At 29.6% G+C, this 13,316-nt stretch overlaps 1 protein-coding gene across 1 annotated transcript; it reads right to left on the reverse strand.

Moving 5' to 3' along the window:
- Positions 1 to 3,032: 3,032 nt before the first annotated feature.
- On the reverse strand, positions 3,033 to 5,912 carry LOC125829217 (putative late blight resistance protein homolog R1B-16). Its single transcript, XM_049508461.1, has one exon. It carries the CDS (start codon positions 5,910 to 5,912, stop codon positions 3,033 to 3,035), a length of 2,880 nt encoding a protein of 959 aa, XP_049364418.1.
- Between the last annotated feature and the right edge of the window lie 7,404 nt (positions 5,913 to 13,316).

Consider the following 13,316-nt stretch of genomic DNA (forward strand, 5'->3'; position numbering starts at 1 on the left):
GCTGGAGACAATATGATCCCTTCAGATGTCTAATTGTTCAGTAAATTTTGATACATGTAAGTTGCTAGCCCAGAAGTTGCCAGGGCTTAATGTTGAAGTTATAGACGAGAGGGGTCATCCGGATACGAGACCAGAAAGTTGCCCTGTTGAGAAACTTTATACATACAAGACTGTGTCACGAAGGAGGTTCGACACTCGTGGTTTTGTTTGGATAATTGACGAAAATGGTGTTGTCATGTACTTCTGGTCATGTAGATAAATGTGAACCTTTCATTCATTTGAGTACTTAAATCCCATTTGTTGAAGTTTTAGAAGGTATTTCAGTGTTCTATTGTGAGTTTCGGATTTTGGTCTAAGTTGGTCGAATGTTCGAGGAGGGGAAGTCCTGAGTGCTTATAAGCTCTCTATAGACTTTTCATTTCACGACCTAGCTTTTGTGATAAAAGTTTGTCGGGTTTGTGACAGAGTGGTATAAAATTCGTTTTAAAGCAGTACCCTGATTGAGTTGACCACAAAAAATGGGACTTCAGACCAAGCAACGTAATCTATGGATTCATGTGAAGTCATTAGCTTTTGTCAAAATCATATATATATATATATATATAGATATATATGTAATTAATTAAATATTAAATAATAATATTTTAGTTATTTTCTAGATTGTAAGTTATTTATTAATAAGACAATTAAAGGTCATTAATTAAAGGGAAAATGCATAAGTACCCCCTCAGCCTATGCCCGAAATCTCAGAGACACACCTAACCTTTACTAAGGTCCTATTACCCCCTGAACTTAATTTATTTATAATATTCTATCCCTTTTCGGCCTATGTGGCACTATCCTTGAAAAAAATGTCAACATGCGCTGGGCCCACCTGATAGTGCCACGTAGGCCAAAAAGGGGTAGAATATTACATATAAAATAAGTTCGGGGGGGGGGGGTAATAGGACCTTAATAAAGGTTAAGTGTGTCTCTGGGATTTCGGGTATAGGCTAGGGGGGTACTTATGCATTTTCCCTTAATTAAATTATATAATGAATTAGCCAAAAAAGAACATAAAGTAACGTGCACTAATTGGGAATTAGTGTTTTTAATGTGCACTTATCCTTTTTGTAATGATGAAGAACCCAAAATATTATAAATCTTATTAATTAAATATTATAAATAATACTCCCTTTGTCCCAATTTATGTGACACGTATCGTTTTTCGAGAGTCAAACAATTTCAGTTTGATCGAGAATTTGCTCATGAATTCTTCAAATTTTTAAGATGAAATTTATATATTTTTAAACTACGTAAAAAGTACTACAAGTCACAATAATTGACAATTCAAAATATTTAAAAGATATATGAAAAATTTATGGTCAAAGATAGACTTTTTTGAATCTCAAAATCCAAAACATCTCACATAAATTGGGATAGAGGGAGTAATATTTTAGTCATTTTCTAGATTGTAAATTATCTATTAGTAAGACCATTGATTAAATTATATAGGAAATTAGCTTAAAAGAAAGTATAGTAACGTAATGCCTTTTCACTGACATTAGAATTATGTGATTCAACTTATAATGCAATGAATATATTTGTGTAAATTCTCTTAATTTTTTCCAAAGTGATATAACTATCAGTTAAAGTATCTTTTTGATTAACTATTTTGTGATATAAACTTAAAGTAAAAATTAGAGATCAACGTGATATACACGTTCCCAGAAACAACTACTATGTACATGCATTAAGATATCGACTAAATAATTATAAATATATAATTGTGAATGCAATTATTATTGATATAACCTGATTCATTATACAAACTTGTAAACTTTAAATTTTGGATTCATCATTGTAAACAACTTATAAGCAGTCTACAAGAAAATTGTAGGTGGTGAGAATGTTGAAAATTATTATGTGTGTGAATGCAAAGAAAAATTTAAGAGGGTGGCAATAGAAAACAACATAGTATAGAATAAGAGATACCTAGTGGCAGAAAGTAACAAAAAAGTCCCACAATCTTTCATAACAATTGTAACATAATTTTCTTAATCATGTACTTATTCTTAAAGAAACACACAGAAAAGCACAACTTATTGTATATTTTGCTAAGTTTCTTCTTTCTACTTTGGCATTTCATACATAATGCTTAAAATCTACTTAAATAACGGGATATTCTTTGAGCCAAGGATTTGAAGGTCGTCCCTTGCCATAATTTCTTCAGCATATTCCTTGATCTTCATAGCGGAATCTTCAAGTTGAGGGCTCTTTACAAGTTTAATGATTTTTAATGAATCAATATCCCCAAAACTAGGCGGAATCTCCTCAAGCTCATGGCATTCCAGCAGATCTAATTTCTCAAGCACGGGAAAGGATTCCTCTCCAACCTCCCACTTGGACAAAGTCACTTTGCTCAACGTCAGACATTTGAGATTCTCAAAGATGTCTTCCTCTCCTATGTTCCATTCTCCCCCCTGAATGATTGTACGATGAAGGGACAACTCTTCAAGGTTGGGCAGTCTCACTATTGTTGATAGTGAATCGGATGTCAGAGGAAAGTAATACAGACACAATTTTTTCAAATTCGAAGGGAAGTGAAAATCCCACAGCCGATTTGTCATTACAGAGGAGAGCTCACTGTCATTTATGTTTGAGCTTTTAAAAGCTACTCTGAGCTCTTCTAGTTCAGTTAGGCAATCCAATTTCGGGAACCAAAATTGCTCTGTTGAATAATCACATGATTCCTTGATATCAAATCTAAGATCTTGAAGATTGGGAAACCTTTCGAATATATGCTCTGTATCTTTGGAATAGGAAAGCACGAGTTTCTCTAAATGTGTCAAGTTCTCTAACTTTGTGTCCTCTGCTATCAGTATTGATCCATCTGCATCCATATCAAAGAAAGAACCAGCAGTCACAGCCAACGCTCGCAACTTCACAAGATCCCAAATTCTCGGTAATAGTACCAAGGTTGATCCGTCGTTATACACCGACAGGATTTCTAGATTCCAGAGGTTTGAGAAAGACAAAGGCAGAGATTTAACTTATATCCTCATTAATAAGAACCTCAAATGATTCAACATGCATATTTCATTCAGCAAAAAATCATTCACCACGACAAAAGTGGGATCCAGGTGCAACACTGTAAGATGCTTCAAGTGCCTTAGGTGACATGTATCATAAACAAGGCTGTCCAGCTTTTCTCCAACTATCCTCAAAGAATACAGGTGTTTACCAGAATGGCTTTTCTTATTTAAATCAAATAGGACAAAGTTGTTAAGCGCAAAAAACTCGATGTTATTATCAATGGTCAACATACGTGGCATCAAATCTGAAGAAGAAGAAGAAGAAGAAGAAGATAGTGTACGTAAACTTACCCATTCAAAGAAATTTTCCTTCCTTGCTTTTATCAAACAAAAGTCATGCACAAGATCATGAAGTTGGAAAGTCGGGTTCTCACCTATCTCATTGAAAGAAATTACCAAGCTACTGGAAATTAACTTATCCAAATAAACCTTCATAACTTCTTCCACACTCTTCATCTCTGTCTGTTCCACAAGTCCTTCAGCAAGCCAAAAATGTTTCAAAAAAGAGATTTCCATTGCAGTGTCCTTCGGATTACTTGCAAGGTAAAACAAACACGGCTTGAGGTGATGTGGCAAATGGTCATAACTTAATTCTATAACCTTCATCACTTCCATTTTACTGTTCAAAATAAAGGAACTCAAATTATTTCGAACTTCAAGCCACACTGTCTTTTTCTTTTCCAAACCTGCAATGACCCCAGCAATCAGATCAGCCACCAAAGGAAGCCCTTTACAATTTTCGGCTATTTCTTTACCAACATCCAATAGGTCATCAGGGCAACTCTCTATTCCAAATGCTCTTTTCTTCAACAATTCCCAACTTTCTTCTGATAGTAGCAATCGAAGGTTAAGAGGAGCAGTGTTTCCATGCAAAGCCACTTCTTTTTCTCGAGTTGTCAAAATAATTCTACTTCCTTTCTTAACTCTAGGAAAAGGTCTTGTTAACTCATCCCATGTTGCGGTATCCCATAAGTCATCTAAGACAATAAGATACCTCTTTCCATACAGTTGTTTACGTAGCTCATCAGCAACATCAATATTCTCACTCAATTTTGAATCTGAATCACTAACTTGATTAAAAATTGTACCCAACAACTTCTTCTCGTCATGTTCTTGGTCGACTGTGCACCATGCACAAAGGTCAAAATGACTAGAAACTGATTTATCACTGTATACTTTGTACGCCAAAGTAGTTTTACCTGAACCCGGCATACCAGTGATCGAAATGACATCTAGATCTGCCGGTCCACCAAAGAGCTTTCTAATTATCCAGTTTGTCTCCTCCTCAAAACCTACAATTATTTTACCAGTTGTCAATGACTTACTTTCAACTGGCTTCTTGGGAGAGTTTACAGCAATGAGCCCTTTGTTCTTGGGAATTTTCTCAGGTAAATTGGAGATGTCTTCTTTGATAAGCTTGATCTTATTTATGGTGATGGGAAGTGAGAAAATAAGATGTAAGAGACCATTGTCTCGAACAAGAAGTGAATCAATGATATCTTTTGCCTCATATGCTACATTTAAAACACGTGCCCAGAGATCTTTATACAATTCTTCCTCATTATTCGCGAAAAAAGATCTTATGAATTCCAGATGTTCTTTCACCAACCCAACTTCTTCCTTGATCAAAGCAATTGAATAAGCATTGGAATCCAGCAAATCTTTTAAGTGTATAAGTAGAAGATGCATGAAGAGAGGTCCATCACTCATGGGGAAGCAAATTTGAGATGAGTCGGGAGATTTCAAGTAAACGTGCCTCAGATCTCCCTTCAGGAGTTCAATATCTTTTAGCAAGTCTAGTGTTGTACGATTTGATTCATTGGTACTCTCTTTCTTCATTGATTTCTCTTCTAAGCCACGGACAAGAGTTGTTTCATTGGTACTCTCTTTGTTCATTGATTTGTCTTCTAAGTCCCAAACAAGAGTTGATACCTCCCTGGTAAGTGCTCCAACACGTGCCAAGAGATCAAAAATTGTGTCAGGATGAATCAAGTCGGTAGGCATGTCAGTAAGAATAATCAACAGAAACTCCATCATGATGTGAATGTTTCGAGCTCCTGAAATGCTTGGGTTGATTACAGTTACCATTCGCTCTTGTAGATGAATAAGATATTCTCTAAGAATATCTGGAAAGGATTCCAGGAGTTGTTTAATGAATTGTCCAACTTCTATTGAAGTCGAAGATTTCAAATTTGTGTAACATATGTGCATAACCTCCAATTCAATTGGAACAATCTGCAAGAATAGATGTGCTAACTTGCTTAGTTGAGAGTATTCATCAGTCTGATCATCCTCATCTAGCCGGGAGAGTCCAAGCTTTCTATGAAACTCCCAAAGAAAGAGTCCGACCCTCTCAGCCATGAATTGAAACTGAGGTAAGACATATTTTACAATATCTTTTTCAATGCAACCATTCACTATCATTCCATGGAAATCTTTCATATTACCACACACATTCTGAAGCATCACAAGCTGAGCGTTATATGGAAGTATCATCCCAGCATACTTGGATAGATAATGTAGATTCAGGAGGAGGAAGTCCAACTCCTCCTCAGTCATGGATGTAGAACGAGGACATGAGCTGATACAATCATCTATATTATCCATGAGGCTACCAAGGACATGAGGCAGGTTGTATTTGTTGTCAACATCAACCAAAATTGATTGAAACACAGCTTTAACCTGTTCTCTTTGCAAAGTCATTACATCTTCAAACTGCTCCAAATCGGAATAAGAAAGCAGGACGTTTGCCCAAATTAATGCCAGCTCAATTTTCAGCACTTCAACTAGACCATCGTCAAGATCTATTTGATTTTCTTCATTCGTTAACCTCTCCATGATATCCACAACATTGACAACGTCCTTGCGAAGAGCAGAAAATGATACCTGCCAAAAGACCAAATGTTGTACTCCGATCATATCATCATCATATATCATATATCGTCATATAGATTTGAAGGACATAAAATATGTCATTTACAATACAAAATTTACATGAAATGTTTTGGGACATTCCCAGAACTAGTATCATATAAGAATCTAAGTCAAAAGTTGGATTATGAAAAGATCCCTTATCTATTAATTTATTTTCTTAAAATCATTTTTAATAATTACTTTTTCATTTAATAAATAACACAACAATCTACTTTAAAGTATTTTTTATTTTCTTAAAATTATTTTATCCTAAAAATCAACTTCATAACTACACCTCTTCATTTTCACAACTTATATTCTAATAATATTCATTAATCTTGTGCCTTTAACTCACACATTATCATCTTCATGACTCTTGTTTTTAATAATCTCTATTATTTCTCTGTCTTTTCAAATTCATAACCCCAAATAATATGTTATAATATTGTTAAATCTCTTAAATTCAATAGATAATCAATGAAATATTCATTATTTATAACCAAACGAATTGAAGCTTAATACATTCAAATTATTTTTCAAAAAATATTTGTATGTCTTGAGTTATACGTTTGTTATTTATTAGTTTATGTATTATGATATTTATGCCCTTTCATTTATTTATTTATTTATTATTATTATTATTATTATTATTATTATTATTATTATTATTATTATTATTATTGTTAGTATTTATTTTCTTTCAGTATTCACCTTAATATCTCATATTTAATTACATATTCAATTATTATTCTTTATATACATATAACTCTCATACTTTTTATATTCATAACCTTCAAATATTTAATTTAAAATTTTAAGATATCTTTTGGTATTCCTTCATTTTTATCTATATAAATCCATCTTTTTTGTTTCATGTGATCTCTGCCCAAGGTTATCCTTTTCATTGAAAAGTTAAAGTAGTGAAGTGTTTATATCATTATTGTAGTGTTTGATTCATGTTTTAGTTTGACTCGATGAAGAATGCTATATGGGAGTAAGAGTTGACAAGAACATGAAAAATTATGTACTAATTGTATATTTCTTTTTTCATCTATATTGTTATGATCACAACCCTAAGAAGAATGTGTACGCCGTATTTTTTTTCTTCTCTATTTATTTATTGTATTTTCTCCCTATTTGGCTTCTTTGATTTGTATTTTTATTCAGACTCATGAAATAGTATATATACCTCTCATTTGGTATTTTTTTCTTCATATTTTTTAAAAATTATTTATAACTATTGCATTTTATTACTCATTACATGTATGTTTTTATAGAATTTTTATGGCATAATACATAAACATGACCCTTAACTTATCTTCAGCTGGTAACTATGCCCTCCAACTTTGAGTGTTGAACAAGTAGGCACTTAAACTTGTATAAAATTGAACAAGTAGACACACATGTCTGACATGACATAATACACGTAGGACGCCACGTAGGAAATAAAATTGCCATGTAGGACGAATGTGTCTATTTGTTCAATTTTATACAAGTTTAAGTGCCTACTTGTGCACACCAAAGTTAAAGGCCATAGTTGCCAACTGACGTCAAGTTACGGGTCATGTTTATGTATTATGTTTGTACATAAACTAGTATTACTAAAAGTGGAAGATCCTAAACTCAAAGTTGAGTCACCATTTTGCTCTTATACTTAAACAAAATGTGATAACATATTTAATTATTTAAATATTAAATAAAAAAATTATGTCCAGTAAATACTAAACGACCATTTTACCTTAGCTAAAAGCTAACTTGCACCTAATGTAAGAAAAGTGATAAAAGTCCACAAGAATTTATATATATATATATACTAGTAAAGAAAGCTCGGGCGCTGCTCGGACCCAACATTAATAAAGTTATATTGTTACTCTCTCCGTCCCATATTAGATGAGAATCTTACTAAAAATATTTTTTTCATATTATTTGAGCACTTATTAAATTAGGATAGAATTAATTAGTTCTTTTCCATTTTACCCCTACAATTAATATGACCATTCCTATATTGTATGTGTATTTTTTGTAACTCATTTCAATGTGCATTGATATAAACAAAGGGCAAAATGGTGAAGTCTTCCAATGTATTAATGATTTCTTAATCACCGTGTAAAGTTGGAAGTGCCCATCTAATATGGGACGGAGGGAGTATAGTTTATGTATTGTTATAAAATTAGTAAAGATTGTTATAATATATTTTGCTCATAAGTGAGCTAATATAGAAACTTATTTGTCATTTGTCTTTTTAATTTCAATTTTAAATAGCAAATAAATGTAGCAATAAGATTGAGGGTAGAAATGAAGCATATCTTTCTAAATTTAAGTAAAAATAAACAGAGTAGAAGTAACATTAGGGTTATCGATAGGACGATTCATTTGGTTATTTTTAAAAAAATTATATCATTCCATTTTTCGGCTATTTTATAATGTATAACCAAAATTAAAATTTTAAAATCATCCCAATCCTAATTTATGTGACACAAGCAGTACAAAAATTAGTCTTTTTGTTGTCGTCTTGTAGATATTTTAAGTTATTATTTATTGTAAATTATAGTACTTTTTATTAAAGTTTTTAATAACATATGTTACTTTTTATGTTTGAGAGTTAAACCAACTTTTTTTTATATGTCTTTTAATTTTATATGTGTTTTGTCCTTTTCCATTTTCAAAAACTAATAATCTTTCCATTTTATTTTATATGTCATTTTTTTTTATAAATATATTGGTTATTCCCTCTTCTTATTGGAACACATGTTGACTTGTGGTGCTTGGTTATTCCCTCTTCTTATATAGTAAAACACATGTTGACTTGTGGTGCTTGGTTATTCCCTCTTCTTATATAGTAAAATATAATAAAGGAGAAACATAGACAATGTGATATGGCTCCTCTCTATGGCCTCCATTTGCATTTATCTTTTTTCTCATTTTTTTGGCTTTTTTTTAATTAAAAAAAATCAATTATTGTATTGTAAAAATAAATTACTAAATTTATTACAAATAAATATTTTATTAATGGAGGAACATTTACAACAAAATTCCTCACATTCTTTTTTATTATTATCTGTTTGTCTCACTTATAATAAAGGAGAAACATAATTTATCTTTTTTCTCCTTTTCTCCTTTTTTTTAAATTCAAATTAATTATTGTATTGTAAAAGTAAATTACTTAATTTATTACAAAAAAATATATTTTATTAATGTAGGAACATTTACAACAAAAAACTCTCCACATTCTTTTTTTCTATTTGTTTGTCTCACTTCTAATCATGAAATGATAATAATTTTTTTTTATATTTTAAGTATCTTTCTCTTTATTTTTTAATTTATTCACAAGGAGTTATTACCCATGACTTGCTCCTCTTTAATTTTTACTTTTAATAATATTCATAATTCTCATAATTTTTATGTCCATAACCTCCAAACTTAAATTTGTAAGTTTATGATGTCTTATGGTATTCCTCTATTTTGGCTATAAATTCATATTAGCTTCATGAAGATTCACATTCAAAATTATCCTTTCTCTTCTTCATTATATTAGTTTGGTTTGTAACAAAAAGAAGTACATGAAGGTAAGAAATATTTCATTGCAAATCTTTATTTTTTCATTTCCTCTATTTTGTCTATATAAATTCATATTTGGTTTGTGAATGAAACTAACATGTAACAAAAAAAAGTACATGAAATTAATAAATATTTCATTCTGAAGTCCTTATTTTTTTCATTTTCTCTATTTTGTCTGTATAAATTCGTATTTACTTTCATGAAGATTCACATACAAAATTATGAAGGTAAGATATATTTCATTCTCAAGTCTTTCTTTTTATTTTTATGTACTTAGACATGCTTTCTTAATATTTTATTTATGTTTGTATTATCATTCATCAAGCAAGTATGATTAAAAAAATATCTCTGTAATTCTTAACAATGTGTTGTCCGTATGCAATTGCTCTTTCTAATAGTTAGTTTTCCGGATATAATATAGTTTAATTATAATGTTTGTTAGATTTCAAGAAATGATGATTATTTAGTATTGTTAGTACTATTAAAAAAAAAAAATACAAATATATTACATATAGTTTAAATTTCTTTCTTTCTTTTGATATAATTATTTTTAATTGGTATATGATTTTTTTATTCATTTTTTTTCAGTTGGTTGCATATAATAAAGAGTTAGACTTATGGAGCAAAATATGGTGGCGGATCTACTTGCAAAGGAAGATGGTAGAAGGAAAAAAAATGAAGCATATTTAGAGATTATTTTTGCTAGATTTTTTTTTTCACTTTGACTTGTATTAGTAACTTAGTTACTTTTGCTAGATTTTTTTTTTCACTTTGACTTGTATTAGTAACTTAGTTACTTTTGCTAGAATTTTTTAAATTTTGATTTGTATAAATAATTTAGCTAAATGTATTAATTGTCAACGCTAATCATTTGATCATTTACTATTCTACTTTTTCTTTGTTATGAAGCAAAATTAATATAATTATCCCATTTCAACAAAAAAAATGATGATTAGGAGTTTCATTTTTATTATACTTAGAAAATAGTAATTGAAAAACAAAATATTAGTTTCATAATGCCATTTTTTGCATATGTAACAATCTATTTTCGGGGCCCTTCGGGGACATCCGATAAAAGTGGGACAATCTAGTTTCGGCACCGTTCTTTTTGGTTTGAAATGTATTTATATTTTTTATGCAATCACCGATTATTATATTTTCTTTGTTCATTTTTTTGTATTTTCACCCCGTATTTTTATTTATTTATTTTACAAATAAAATCAATGCATAATTAGTAATACATTTGATGTCTAATAAAATTATACATTTGAATTATTTATAACTCATGTCTCTTCATCTTACTTGTAACTTCTAATATTAAATATTATTCATAACTTTTGTATGTTTCATTTTTCATAATTCTTATAAATATTTAATTAATGTTTAAAAAATTATAATAAACAAATGTAATAATAAAGACATAATAAAAATTCAAATTTGTTTTTACGAAATCAGAGTTTGTATAGAAAATTAGTACTCCTACAAAAGATAGAGGAAATTAAAACATATAAAATATTTTCAAACGTAATACAATATATTGTTATTTCAACATATTACCTCTTATTCCATTTACTTCACCATAGTGAATATTTTGTTCTACTGTTTACATATACAAAAAAATAAATATTTTATATGTTTAAAAAAATGAAAAAACGTATGATATCGCAGATGAAGATAAATATTAATATTATCTATATATTTGATACTAACCTAAATATAAATATTACATATTATTATCTTATAAATATTTTATATAGCCGCACAAAGCGCAGATAATTTCACTAGTTCATTGTAGGAAATTAAAGCATTTAATTGGTTGTTGTGGTCTGTTCGGAAAGTCATTGGGTAATTAAAATTGGTGTAATTACTAGGGTAGTAATTACCTACCTAGTAATTACGCTGACTTGTTTGTTTGCCACATTGTAATTACAAGTGTATTGTTTGGTTGTACAAGTGTAGTCATAAGGTTATATTGAATTTTAAAAATAATAATTAATTAGTTAAAATTTAAAATTTATAGTAGACAAATAATGGCCTTTATAAATGATATTAAATTGAATATTTAAGATATATATATATTGTCTTTTGAAAAAATATTAATTATTAAACATATGTTCTTGACTAATATTATAAAAACTAATTGATTTATATTTTTCAATTTAGTATATTTTAATTATACTGATCATAAAAACTAGAAGTGCATAATTTCTATGAACATCATGAAATGCATGTTTGACAAAAAAATTAAATATAAAAAATATTTTAGCGTAGTATAGTATATATATTGTTATTTCAAAATATGACATTTTATTCCATTTACTTTACCACAATAAATATTTTGTTTTTTACTATATACATATGAATAATTTGAGCTTAAAAAGATGCAAAAACAATATTAATTCTATTTTGTATATTGAAAAAGATGAAAAAACATATCATGTCGCAGATGATGAGAAATATCGAGATTATTTTTTATATCCAACACTAATTTGAATATAAATATAATATACTACTTTATTAAAATAAATGATCATTCATCTAAGCATTATTATATGTATATATAACCGTGCGAAACACGGACAATTTCACTAACGCTCAGTCATAATTTACAAAAGTCAGAAGAATTTTGAATTCTCTTTTTTTTTTTTTTATTGGATAAATTTTATCTGCTCTTCCCACTCTTCATAAAATCGGTTTAAAACATCACAATAACTCAATAAATGCAATATTTTTCGTTACAACACTAATGCTTTAATTAATTCAATCATGTGGATTTTCGTTATTAAAACTTTTTGAATATTCACACAACTTATTTTGTCACCTCACTCACACAATCACACCATATCTTTATAAACAGGGGCGAATTTAAGTTTAAAAAATGGGTCATCGGAACCTGTGGTCATCCGATAAAACTCGATGTATTACTTGTATAATTCTTAAAATATATCAAATAGCAACCGAAGGAACCCATGATCACAAACAACTAGATGGTTCACTGGTTTGAGTGTGAGTTTTCCACCTTGAAGTTGAGGGATCGATTCCCAGTTGCTGCATTATATTTTATTCACAAAAGAGTTTCTACATTCAGCCTTTTTAAAACTTTTTCTTATAATAAAATTTATTTATTTTGCAAATTAAATCGTATTTAGTATTTTTCTTATGAAAAACCTATATTTATTATTGCTAAAATAAATAAGGCTCCTTAAATTTGAAAGCCTAAATTAGTTGCTTTTTTTCTTGAAGGGACAGAGCAGCCTCTGACAATGGTGCACCTGTCTTCTTGAAATTCTAGATTCGCCTCTGTTTATAAAAATTTTCACCTTAATTATCATATTCTAGATAAACTTGAATGGAATATGAAGTTTAACACTTGATGGAGATATTCTGAGCTATGCATCATAAAAACAGAGACAGATCTAGAATTTAAGTTTTATGGATTCAATATTATCTTTATATTCATGGGTTCACATCTACTATTTGTTATTATTTTCATGAAAATTATATATATATTTTTTCTCAGCGTTGAAAATACCGAGTACAGATGAATTCATTGATGAGGATATGCTATACCCGCATGCATCCAAGGTAAAAATAAAATGAGGACCCCGCTCAATAAAAAATGAGTTCTAACATTAATTGGAGGAAATAATGTTGTTTGCATGTGTTTTTGCAGATAGGAGGCTGATATTGATTCGAGTGGAAGAAAAAAATTAATTGATATAGAACCATGATATTTATGAAATCTTCCAACTTTTATCTGTTATCCGTTCT

Source organism: Solanum verrucosum, unplaced genomic scaffold (assembly GCF_900185275.1).
Source record: "Solanum verrucosum unplaced genomic scaffold, falcon-dt-bn FXZP01000043.1, whole genome shotgun sequence".
Taxonomy (NCBI): Eukaryota; Viridiplantae; Streptophyta; class Magnoliopsida; order Solanales; family Solanaceae; genus Solanum; species Solanum verrucosum.